General features: G+C 39.9%; 1 protein-coding gene across 1 annotated transcript in view; it reads right to left on the bottom strand.

Annotated features, from left to right (window-relative positions):
- lyrm4 (LYR motif containing 4) overlaps positions 1–13,913 on the bottom strand; it is a 148,156-nt gene that overhangs the window by 98,692 nt on the left and 35,551 nt on the right. The window contains exon 2 of the mRNA XM_072283675.1: positions 3,478–3,598. Within this exon, the coding sequence (XP_072139776.1) occupies positions 3,478–3,598 (121 nt within the window). The remainder of the gene's footprint in view (positions 1–3,477; positions 3,599–13,913) is intronic.

Raw genomic sequence — 13,913 nt, 5'->3', positions numbered from 1 at the left:
AATTCCTGATTTTAAACTCATTTATGTGAGCAAAGGGTCAGGGCTGAAAACCTTTACAAACCGCTGTATCCCTCTATTCCTTACTTCTTCATGTAGCCGTCTAAATGTTTTTTAAATAGTTACTATTATATTTCTTGTACCACTTTCCTGACAGAGCTACTTTGTAACAAGCAATTAAATTGTAAGAGAACAAGGAGTATCATTCTCTAATTTTGTGCAGAAATTATTTTCAAAGAACATGGCTGAAATGAGGAAGCCGTTCTATGAGTATAGTGGTTACTTGAAAACACACCAAAACCGCAGAGAGACCAGGTATGAGGGTTTACACAGTGTGACACGATTCCAAAAATAACTATATTCCAAGTTGGAAAAAAGTACGTTTGATCTTGTATTAGGAAACCAGCAAAGATGAATGATCTTATAGCAATAAAATGAAACTAAAATTAGTGATATAGTGAAATTAATGGAAAAAGTGAAATAAATATTCCAAGTAGCATAACTAAGTGGTCAACAAAAAAATAATTCCCCGGTTGCCTATAACTCTAAACGAGACTAACCAACTAACAAAGACAAAGTATGAATACATAAGGTTCTATCATGCCCCAACCCATGTGACAAATTATCAATAATAAATGTGTAACCTAAAATACAATACAGACAGACATGGCTCCTACAATATGTATGAAAATGTTATGCTTGAATGACAAAATAAAAGCAAAAAAATGAAATTACGGGATATCAATCTGACTTAGCTGTGAAATGTAATTGTTTGTTTTTGGCTAATTAAACACTTGCTTTTCACCACCAATGTTTTAATGTAATTTGTATCCAAGGTCTACAAAAAGAGAGCAGGATTGAAGTTCAAATGAATTTCAACATTGAAGCTTTCGACCCAACCACAGGAGCATTTTTATGGAAAATGCAGAGGCTCAGCATTACATCTCAAACACTTAGAATAGATGTTCAAGGTAAGTTATCCCTTATTCCACTAAAAAAGTAAAACGTAAAAATATTTCCAATATGGCTTTCAATTCCTATTCCTTTCAATCTCTGCTTAAATATATCTATGAAATTCATGTTATTCACCTCACCTAATTTGTGGAAGCAGATTCTACTTTCTAACTACTCTCTGGATAAAGAAGTTCTCCCACATTCCACACTGAATTTATTAGTGACTTTTTTATTTAAATGGCCCATAGTTTTAAACAATGGTGGACTCAAACTATCGTAATGGACTGAGTTATAATTCTCAAGACCTCAAGATAAAGACGAGAGTAAACACGAGGAAATCTGCAGATGCTGGAAATTCAAGCCACACACATCAAAGTTGCTGGTGAACACAGCAGGCCAGGCAGCATCTCTAGGAAGAGATACAGTCGACATTTCGGGCCGAGACCCTTCGTCAGGACTAACTGAAAGAAGATCTAGTAAGAGATTTGAAAGTGGGAGGGTAGCTTTATTTGTCACATGTACATTGAATTCACACCAAAACAAATCAGTGAGGACTTTGCTGGTAAGTCTACAAGTGTCACCATGCTTCCAGCACCAAAGTAGGATGCCCACAATTCATTAATCCTCATCTTACATCTTTGGAATGTGGGAGGAAACCCCCACAGTTATGGGGAGAATGTACAAACACCATACAATGTTGTTGGCACTGATTAACTGGATTCTGACAATTTGCACTCGTTCCTCAATCACACTTTATTTACTTGTGCACAAGGAGAACAGCAAGGCCCCTGTCACCAAACTGTTCTGAAGTATGAACAAAGAAATGCTATTTTTATACAGAAATTTATGAGTTAGATACAAATATTGATCCATAGAAGCATTGTGCACTTCCGAATCTCACAATTTACATATTTAAGGACCAAGCATAATACATATTTCAGATGTTAATAACCAGTTAAATCTACACATTAATGGCCAATAATACTTGAGAATTAGTAAAATAACTGTCCAACAGTAAGTGTTGTCCTAGGATCTTTCATTTGCATCTTTATCTTGTCTTGGTATGCTCGATGACCTTGTTTCCAGGCTTGGACAAAAAGGCTGTGCAAGAGTTAGACCTTCAAAGGCCATGCTCAGCCTGGGTGGCTGCACTATGTCTGCACACACTCTATGTCAACTTAACATATTGACTGCTGCTGTAGACGTTGACTTCCTCAGAGAAAGGATGAACAAAATGTCTGTGCTTTGTTCAGTTAGCACACGATTTTAACCTCTGCTTTGCTGCAATTTCCACAGAGATGGGAGTTAAACCCCGATGTTACAACTGGAGTGTGCTAAATACTGTGATACCAAACCACCCCTACTCTCAAAGTCTTTTCTTGAGAGTAGAGCCCAACCTGGCTCAATTTACTGTGACGGTTGAACACTCTTCTGCGACTATCCTTCCAAATATCCCTTTTTAAGCACCATAGTGCAGATTATAAATATTTTCTTTGCTGACTATCAACCCAGGCACACTCAAGAATGTGAGCTTAGCATACTGCTCTACTTTTGCTGCACACGACTGCAAGGTTAGGCACAGCTCAAATGCTATCTATAAATTCGCCAATGGAAACTCTGATGGCAATGAGGAGCAAGATAGATTGGCTTGCTGAGTGGTGTTAGCAAGACCAAGGAATTGATTATGGACTTCAGGAAGCAGAGGTCGGGAGAAGACACAACAGACCTCATTGAGGAGTCAGTGGTGGAAAGGGTGAGCAGCTTCATGTTCCTTGCCATCAATATCTCAGAGGGTCTATCCCGGGCCAGACACATTGATGCACTCATAAAGAAGGTATGTCAGTAGTTATAATTCATTAGGAGAATTTGTTACGTCAAAGACTCTTGCAAATTTCTACAGATATACAGTGGACAACATTCTGATTGGATGATTTATAGCCTGGAATGGAGGCTCCAATGTGCAGGATCGAAAGAGACTGCAGATTCAGCCAGTTCCGTCATTGACACAACCCTCCCCACCATAAAGGATATCTTCTAAAGGAGGTGCCTAAAGAAGGCAGCACCCATCATTAAGGACCCTGACCATCTGGCACATGCCCTCTTCTCAATACTACCATCAGGAGTCTAGAGACCCATAATCAACATTTTAAGTTTCTTCCCCTCAGCCATCAGCACAACAGTCCATGAACCCATAAATACTACCCCAGTATTCCTCTTTTACACTTTGTTTTTGTAACTGATAGTAGTTTTTGTCTTGCACTGTACTGCTGCCATAAAATAACACATTTCATGACTTATGTCAGTGATAATAAAACTGATTCTGATTCTAGTCCCTCCAAATCAGGAAAATTCTGGCAACATTGCTGATCACAAATCTACCCCAACTCTGACCAAAATACCCTTTGATAAGATCCTTCTGCTGCAATCACTTAATTTAGTAGTTGCACACTGTAAGTAGAAATTGAATAAGATTAGCAAATCAGTAGATATATGAAGACACAAAATTTAGCTCCAAAGGTGCCTTACCTGTCTCCTAATAACTTCTGTGTTGGTTTTAGCCTTTTCTATTAGCTCTTGAATAACTTCAGTATTTGTCTCATTTTTGTGTTCTCGAAAAGTATCCCTAATCCTCCGGAGTGCAAGTGTCCTTCAAGATGAAAAGGAACACATTAACATTTATTTTAAAACAATTCAATCCCACTTTATGGCATTTTGTTCACATAGACACATTTAACGTAAGAACATTTTTGTGGTTCCTTACTTTGGACTTCCTTACATGACAGAATTGTTAGGTAATATTTTAATCAATACCTTATTTAAAACAATAAAATTTAGATTGCTTCTTTATTTACAATGAATAAATATGATTGGCCCAAATTAGTTGCCCAGAAATCCTGCTCATAATTGCCACCAAGTAACTAGTGATTTAATATAAATACTCTCTCTTTTCTTCTCTGTTGCTGAGTGACAAGGAAACTTACTTCAACTCTGGTTTTATTGATCCTGAGATGACTAATGAGCTCAACATGGGACCGCAGACTCCTCCACAAATGGAGCAAATGGTGGCTAATGTATGAAGTGCTGTGCTACCTAATCCTGGGTTTTAATGTGCTCCTACTTCATGCTCATTTTCAGCTTTGAGTAGCCATGGGCTTGAGGTTCTCGGAATTCATTGGGGATGTTTCACTTCTTGAAGTTCTGAGTACATCCTTGAATCAAATCTTTTGCCTTGTGTCAGGCATGTAAACTATGTGGCCAAATAATATTGCCCATTGAGAGTAACCAGGCCTCAACAAAGGGTACGTTGGCCTGCAAGAGCATGCTGATGGCATTCTTCCAGTGAAGGTTTTTACGCAAAAACATTGGTAGTATTTTTCCAACACTTTGAGATGTCAAGCAGTGAATTCAGGTAGTACTTGAGGAAGAATCTCCCCATTTGTAAAGGTAATTGTATATGGAGCTAGTTGCCATATGTAGCTTAAAAAATAGCATTAAGGGGAAGTGGGAGAGGAAAGAATTGGATCTGCCAATGGAGCTTGGTGAAATGGCGTTGGAAGAGCCACTGGATAAAATCAAAGCAATTAATACTTTTCTCTGATCAAGCCTGTCAGTTTTCATCACCCACACTGCTATTATTCATGAATAAATATTGACAACAAATGCTTACTGTCCATTTGATCACAAATAACTGTACCAATTCTGATACTCTTAACACCACATTCCCAGTGGGAGTTGCTCACCTGAGGGAGGACTCGTGTTTAATCAGCTCCTCCTACACCAGGACATAGTCTAGTGGGAGAGCTTTTATTGCTAAAGATTAAAGCTAGGTCCTCCCTGAGCATTTTATACTGTTGTTTTAAAGTATATCTAACTTTTAAGGTTCAACCCTCTACTCTCAGGCTCTGCAAGTTTAAAAAATTTAATTCAATTTACAAATGGAAATTCAAAACACAGGATGGAGTGTAATCTTATTCTAATTTTAACAAATCATTATTTATACAACATTCACACCCTCATCCCTACAACACTAACTACTAAGTAATAGACATTATTTCATGAAAGATTTCCTTCAATCTACTATATATATCCATATGCAAATATTAATGGCCAGATGTCATACTATTACCTAACTCTCTTCCATACTGTCTTTAGTAATGTGGCTTAAGACTTAATCAACCGTAGTTTAGTCCATTAATAAAGCAAATTTTGTTAACCCTATCTGCCATATGATATACAGCAAGTGTAGGTAAATGAAGGTTGGCATTGGCATGACAGGGTGAAGGGCTTTACTGTACTGTGTGATACAGTGACCATGACTGGAAGTTGAATATCTATTATAGCTGCTCTGATCATGTGAATTTCCATAAAATGTGCTTCTGAGACGTCTTCCTTATTCCTTCTATGATAGATGACAGAACCTTTGGTTGCATCCCACCTCTCTCCCTGTATCACAGCTTGTACCCCAATTCCTCCTGGTAGGAGCCAAGACTGTGTTCTCCTGGAACTCACTGCCTACGAACCCCCGATGGATCAGCCTTCAAAACATCTGCTAACCTCCACAGTTTTCAACCACCAAATAGAGCCTCACCGCCCCACCCCCCCCGACCTTCCTATTTCAGAACAGCAGAGATAATTTTCTCTGCAAATCCTTGGACCACACTTCCACATCTCACTACTTTTCACAGCACTTTTCCATGTAATTTTAAAGATGCAACCCATGCTCCTTTACTTGATCTCTTTCCACTATCTAGGGATGAAAACACCCTTTCAGGTGATGTAATAATCCATTTGAACTTCTTCCAATTTAGGGTATTGCAGTTAGTGTTCACAATTTGGGTCCAACTACATTTAAAAATCTGTATAATGAACGAGTAACACTTTGCAGAACATGTCTATTTAATTTGCATCGAGCTTCCAGATGCCTGTCACTTTAATTCTTGGCTCCATTCCCACCCTGAACCAACTTTTTAGAAATTTTGAGATCGAAACATCTCTTTAATTTGGCAAGTTTATGTTACTTAACTTACACAATTGTAAACCTACTTTTCCAATTATCCTTGCATTGTTATCCTATGTTTGCATTGTTTTTATAAGCTTAAAGTGTCTTCCAACTTTAAACACCATGCAAAGTTAAAGGCCATACTTAACAAAAAAGACACCCTCATAAAAATGTGATCACTGTTAGCATGATGTCAAGCAACTTTAAAGGCTCAGAAATGAAACAATTTAAATTGTTTAGTCTTATCCTTGCATTCAGTCAATTCTTAGATATTCAGAATTAAATCACTTATCTTATTCTTTAATGGTCTCCTGTTCACCCTAGCTCTTAATCCAATCTTCCCTTCCCCATTTCATCGCTGCTGAATCTTACTCTTTTTCTTTCCAGTCCTGACAAAGGGCCATGGCCCCAAATGTCAACTGTTCATTTCCCTCCATAGATATTGGCTGACATGCTGAGCTCCTGCAGCAATTGTACGTTGTTCACTCTAATTCATTTTGCTTGAATATTGTTCTGACATCTTTCTTACTTTACAGTCCCAGCAACTTTCATTAGGCATTGTTTTCTTCTCTTTTGTCATCTTGCACACTTTGTATCCTTTTTAAAATGTTCTTCTCTCACTCCACAAAGCTCTATTGTCATTAAGTCTGTATGTTTTTTCCTACTTGTGGTGCCCTATTATGTGTCTTTTCAGAATGCTTATAAACTTTCAGGTGTCTTCTGCATTAGTTCAACAATTAGAACTGCTTCTGTGCTTTCTTTGTATCATTTTGCTCAATTCTTTGTGATGACCTACAGGTGTCTGCACAAAATATCCAGTTCACAAAAACTACTAAGTAATATTACTGCAAATACAGAAACAGAAGTAATTACTCCCACATTCTTATTCAGTGTACAATGCAAATTACTGACAAACAACATTCAGCTTTTCTCATGACTTAGCTAAAATAATTTTATATCACCTGCACACCATAATTGGGATGAACTGAGTCACACTTAGTTCCGTGTCTATAAGTTTATCCTCATTTTCTTTCCATTGCTAACACAACCTTGCAAGCTCATACATAATACATTTCAATCAATAAGGTTTCGTTGGGCTAGTGAATGCCAATCCACTGCTGCACACTGGCAGATGGCAGCACTTTTAATTAGGGCCTGTTCACCTATGAAGAGACATGGGGCGGTATTGTTAATAGGATTTGCTTAATATGAAATCTAATTCTCATTTGCAGCTGGTCCATATCAGACTGCTCATTCTCTGGTAGCTTTACAGTATTCAGAGACAGACATTTAAACAAATGACATGTCAAAATTTCTTAAGAGTCTTTGAGCCAAGCATCTCTGAATAATTTAATTGAAAGTACATTTCAATCACAACAGATTATGTGGTTTTCAGTGACCTACAAAGATGAGAGGGAAATAATCTTTAATCATGACTAAACAAATACAGAAAGCTTCAAGTTTTAATATTGTTACAAAGCAACAACAGAGAGGCAATACAGTCCCTGTCACTGATTGATCTACTCAGCTAGAAACTTAATAGTAATAGGGAAATAAATTACAAATAGGGTAATAAACACGAGATTCTGCAGATGCTGGCAATCCAGAGCTACACATACAAAATGCTGGAGGAACTCAGCATGGTCAAGCAGCATCTATGGCAATGAATAAACAGTCAACATTTTGGGCTGAGACCTTTCTTCATGACTGGAAAGGAAGGGGGAAAATGCCAGAATAAAAAGGTGGGTGGGGGAGTTAAAAGGATTAGCCAGAAGGTGATAGGTGAAGCCAGGTGGATAAGAAAGGTAAAGGGCTGGAGAAGAAGGAACCTGACAATAGGAGAGTGGGCCATGAGAAAAAAAGGTGGGGCATGGGGGGAGGTGATAGGCAGGTGAGAAGGGGTAAGAGGCGAGAGTGGCTAGTAGAAGAAAAGGAGGAGAAAAAAATTACCAGAAGGAGAAATCGATGCTTATGCCATCAAGTTGGAGGTTATCTAGACAGAACATAAGGTGTTGCCTCCACAGCGTGGCCTCATTATGACAAAAGAGGCCACGGAGATATGTCAGAGTGGAAATGGGAATAGGAAATAAAGTGGTTAACCACAGGGATATTCCTCTTTTGGCGGATGGAGTGGAGGTGCTTGACAAAGCGATCCCCCAATTTACGTCTGATTTAGCTAATGTAGGAGGCTGCATTGGAGCACTGAATAGGCGACCCCAAAAGACTCACAGATGAAGTATTGCCTCATCTGGAAGGATGGGGCCCTGAATGGAAATATGGGAGGAGGTGAATGGTCAGATGTAGCATTTCTGCCACTTACAGGGGCACAAACTAGGAGGGAGATTAGTGGGGAGGGGCAAGTGGACAAAGAAATTATGGAGGGAGCGATCCCTATGGAAAGCAGAGAATGGGGGTTGGTAAAGATGTAAGGATGTGTTTGGTGTTATGATCCAATTGAAGATGGCAGAAATTGCTGATAATGATGTGATGGATGTGGAAGCTCATGGGGAGGTACATGAGGATTAAGGGAAGTCTGTCCCCATCACAGCAGTGCGAAGATAAGACCACAATACCATAAGATATAGGAGCAGAATGAGGCCATTTGGCCCATTGAGTCTGCTTTGCCATTTCATCATGGCAGACCCAATTTCCCTCTCAACCCCAATCTCCTGCCTTCTCCTTTATCCCTTCATACCCTGGCCAATCAAGAATCTGTCAACCTCTGCCTTAGATACAGTGGGATGCAAAAGTTTGGGCACCCCGGTCAAAGTTTCTGTTACTGTGACTAGCTAAGCGAGTAAAAGATGAACTAATTTCCAAAAAGCATAAAGTTAAAGTTGATACATTTCTTTAATATCTTAAGCAAAAAAACATTTTCATTTCCATATTTTACCGTTTCAAAATAACAAAAAAGGAAAAGGGCCTGAAGCAAAAGTTTGGGCATCCTGCATGGCAGTACTTAGTAACACCCCGTTTGGCAAGTATCACAGCTTGTCAACGCTTTCTGTAGCCAGCTAAGAGTCTTTCAATTCTTGTTTGGGGGATTTTCGCCGATTCTTCCTTGCAAAAGGCTTCTAGTTCTGTGAGATTCTTGGGCCGTCTTGCATGCACTGCTCTTTTGAGGTTTATCCACAGATTCTTGATGATGTTTAGGTTAGGAGATTGTGAGGGCCATGGCAAAACCTTCAGCTTGTGCCTCTTGAGGTAGTCCATTGTGGATTTTGCAGTGTGTTTAGGATCATTATCCTGTTGAAGAAGCCATCCTCTTTTCACTTTTGGCTTTTTTACAGGCGGTGTGATGTTTGCTTCCAGAATTTGCTGGTATTTAATTGAATTCATTCTTCCCTCTACCAGTAAATGTTCCCTGTGTCACTGGCTGCAACACAAGCCCGAAGCATGATCGATCCACCCCCATGCTTTGTTGGAGAGAGGTTCTTTTTATGAAATTCTGCACCCTTTTTTCTCCAAACATACCTTTGCTCATTGTGGCCAAAAAGTTCTATTTTAACTTCATCAGTCCACAGGACTTGTTTCCAAAATGCATCAGGCTTGTTTAGATGTTCCTTTGAACCTTTTGAATGGAACATTTTGGCCGCATTCTAAAAGTACGGCCTTCCGTACTGAGGCTGTGTCCTCTGGTCTTAGATTCTCCCACCATAGGAAACATCCTCTCTGCATCCTCTGTATCATGGCCTTTCACCATTCAATACGTTTCAATAGGTTGAACCCTTCTAAATTCTTCATATGATAAGCCATTCAATCATGGAATAATTTTCATGAACCTCCTTTGAACCCTCTCCAATTTCAGCACATCCTTTCTAAGATAAGGAGCCCAAACCTGCTCACAATATTTCAAATGAGGCCTCACCTCTGCTTTATGAAGTCTCAACATTACATCCTTGCTTTTATATTCTAGTACTCTTGAAATGAATGCTAACATTGCATTTGCCTTCCTCACCACAGACTCAACCTGCAAATTAACCTTCAGGGAATCCTGCACAAGGACTTTTAAGTCCCTTTGCACCTCAAATTTTTTGTATTTTCTCTCAACTTAGAAAATAGTCAACTCTTTCATTTCTTCTACCAAAGTGCCTGACCATACACTTACTGACATTGTATTCCATCTGACATTTCTTTGCCCATTCTTCAAATCTGTCTATGTCCTTCTGTAGCCTCCTTCCTCAAAACTACCTGCCCCTCCACCTATCTTCATATCATCAGCAAACTTTGCAACAAAGCCATTAATTCTTTCATCCAAATCATTGACATACAACATAAAAAGAACTGGTCCCTACACAGACCCCTGTGGAACACCATGAGTCACCGGCAGCCAGTCAGAAAAGGCTCCTTTTATTCCCACTCTTTGCCTCCTGCCAATCAGCCACTGCTTTACCCATGCTAGAATCTTTTCTGTAATACCATAGGCTTGTAGCCTGTTAAGCAGCCTCATATATGGCACCTTGTCAAAGGCCTTCTGAAAATCAAAGTACACAACATCAACCGATTTTCCTTTGTCTGTTCAACTTGTTATTTCTTCAAAAGAATTCCAATAGATTTGTCAGGCAAGACTTTCCCTTGAGGAAACCATGCTGACTATGGCCTATTTTATCATGTGCTTCCAAGTACCCTGATACCTCATCCTTAATAATCAACTCCAACATCTTCCCAACCACTGAGGTTAGACTAGCAGGCCTATAGTTTCCTTTCCTCTGCCTCGCTCCCTTCTTGAAGAGTAGAGTGACATTTGCAGTCATCCAGTCTTCTGGAACCATTCTAGAATCTAGTGATTCATGAAAGATCATTAGTAATGCCTCCACAATTTCTTTAGCCACCTCTTTCAGAACTCTGGGGTGTACACCATCTGGTCCAGATAACTTATCCAACCTCAGATCTTTAAGTTACCCAAGAACCTTCTCTCTAGGTTATGGTAACTTTACACACTTCATGACCTCTGACACCTAGATCTTCCACCATACTGCTAGTGTCTTCCACATATGTGGTGAGTATTGGTGTCTGGGAAATGGAGCAGGTGCACGTGAGGACATCATCAATGGTGGAGGAAGAGAAACTCCATTCTTTGAAGGAGGAGGTGGATATCTCTGATGCCTGGAACAGAAAGCCTCACTGTAAGAACAGATCTGGTGGAAAAGAAGGAACTTTGAAAAGGAAATAGTATTTTTACAGGATACATGGTGGGAAGAGGTACAGTAAAGATGGCTGTGGGAATCAGTAGGTTTATAAAATATGTTGGTAGGCAGTTTGTCTCCAGAGATGGAGAAAGAGAGAGATCGTGAAAGGCGAGGAGGTGTCAGAAATGTGAATTTAAGGGCAGGGTGGAAGTTGGAAGTAAAGATGATGAAATTGATGAGGACATATGAAGTAGCACCAATGCAGTCGTCAATGTAGCGCAACAAAAGCTGGGAAGCAATACTAGAAAAGGCTAGGACCATGCACTGTTCTCCATAGCTAATGAAAAGGCAAGCATAGCTGGGTCCCATGCAGATGCCCATGGCTATCCCTTGAGTTCAGAGAAAGTGGGAGGAGCTGAAGGAGAAATTGTTGAGGGTGAGGACCAGTTTTGCCAGATGGAGAAAGGTGGTGATGGAGGGGAACTGGTTGGGTCTTCTGTTGAGAAAGAAGCAGAGAGCTTTAATGCATTCATGATGGCCGATAGAAGTATATAGGAACTGGACATCCATGGCGAAAATGAGGCAGTCAGGGCCAGGGAATTGAACGTTGTTGAGGAGATCGAGAGCATGTGAAGTGTTGTGGATGTCGGTGGGAAGGGACTGAACCAAGGGGGATAGAGTGGAGTCAAAATATGTGGACATGCATTCAGTGGGGCAGGAGTAGGCAGAGATAATGGGCCTACCCAGACAGTCATGTTTGTTGATCTTGGGCAGGATGCATGAGCTAGCAGTGCGGAGAAAGGGAACTACGTGTTTGGTGGCACTGGATGGGAGTAGTCTAGATTTGATGAGGTAGTGGTGGTGTCAGTGACGAGTTTCTGATGGTCTGGAGTGAGGCCCTTTTCAAGGGTTAAGTAAGAGGAGGTGTCTGAGAGTTGCCTCCTGGCCTAAGCAAGATAGAGGTCAGTCTGCCACACTACAGTAGCATCCCTTGTCTGCGGGTTTGATGGCAAGGTTGGGATTGCTGAAGAGAGAGTGGAGGACAGTGCATTCAGAAGGGCTACAGCTTGAGGAGGAGAGAGAAGTGATGAAATTAAGCTGGTTGATGTTTCATCAGCATTAGAGATGAAAAGATCCAGGCAATACAATAATTACTATGTCCCCAAAGAAAGTATCAGCAGGCCCTGGAAAAAGTGGCTCCCAAGCAGTGGGTGCCAGGGTGGCCCCTTCACGGAGCCAGAGGATGTCCCTTCATTTAAAAAAAAAGAAAAGATGGAAAGATCCAGAGCAGCTACAGAACTAGAGCAGGCTGTCCAAGAAAAGGAAGGCTGGAGATGGGAAAAGGGGTCATCAGTGCCACCTTACAAATAGGACTGTTGCAGAAATAACTTTGACCTTAAAAAGTGCAAATAATTTCTTAAGCCAGATATATTTTAACATAGCATATACTTATTTTCCCATGTAATATAATGCTGGATAAAACTTCAGAAATCGACATGCACTGATTCGTGGCTTCCAGATGAGAGGGACATTATCAAAAATAGCATGTCAAACACATCAAAAGGGCTTAAATTTATCAATATTCAAGTGAAGAAACCATTTCAATTTCTTTAATTCAGCTAGCATTGTTTCAATCTGCACACTGACTAAAAACATGTCAGAAACCATTAAGCCATCCGTACACTATTTATGATTATAGTTATGCATATATTAACCAAATATTCAAAAACAATATTAATAAAAGGAATTCTTATCCAGTATTAGGCTTCATTCTTATTTTCTCCCCTTCTCAAGCCACTGTCCATATTTGGTACAAAGTACACAATCCAAAGAAGAAATGACTTATGGACCAGATATCATGTTTCACAGATAAATATTGACCAGGACTAGAACAGCAGAGGTGTTCTCTCAAGTATCAACACATCATTAGATAGATTTAAGAGAATTGCTTTACACCTGCATCAGTTGGCATTCACAGTCTTGACATTGAAAACTGATAGTAATGTTGGTGGTATGCACATGTGCAATTAAACACAGAATTCAGAAAGTGTTGTCAACGATTCCTTGCTTCTCCATGGGGTGTGCTCTTTTGCTGCTTTCTCCCATGTACTCGCCAGAAATCAGTACATAGGCAATGGTTTTGTTATTTTAAAAGATTGTTGCTATAAACACAAAAAACTAAGCATAGTTGAATGAGCTTATGTAACTATTTTAATGGCATATTATTAATAATCAGCAAACTCTCCTGTTGTATTTGATTTGAATGAAAAGAAATGCTTTTTTAAGGGCAGAGGACAGGGCAATTGGTATACAAGTATTGCAGTGTATACTTTAGAAAGGAATAAGAATTTCAGTTCTGGTAAAAGGCAGGCAAATTTGAAAAGGGTGATGAATATAGGCTTGCAGGTGATATACTTGAATGTACAGAGTATACGAAATAAGACAGATGACCTTGTAACATGGATGAAGATTGGCAGGTTTGATGTCGTGAACATCAATGAGTCGTGGCTAAAAGAAGATCATTGTTGGGAGTTTAATATTTAAGGATACACATTGTACCAAAAGGACATGAAGAAGCTCGGGCTTTACTCTTTGGAGCGAAGGAGGATGAGAGGAGACATTATAGAGGTATACAAGATATTAAGAGGAATAGATAGAGAGGACAGGCAGCGCCTCTTCCCCAGGGCACCACGGCTCAGTACAAGAGGACATGGCTTGAAGGTAAGGGGTGGGAAGTTCAAGGGGGATATTAGAGGAAGGTTTTTTACTCAGAGAGTGGTTGGTGCGTGGAATGCACTGCCTGAGTCAGTGGTGGAGGCAGATACAGTAGTGAA

Source organism: Mobula birostris, chromosome 19 (assembly GCF_030028105.1).
Source record: "Mobula birostris isolate sMobBir1 chromosome 19, sMobBir1.hap1, whole genome shotgun sequence".
In the NCBI taxonomy this organism is placed as follows: Eukaryota; Metazoa; Chordata; class Chondrichthyes; order Myliobatiformes; family Myliobatidae; genus Mobula; species Mobula birostris.
The sequence above is the reverse complement of the archived record's forward strand: the minus strand, read 5'-3'. Positions and strand labels throughout refer to the sequence as shown.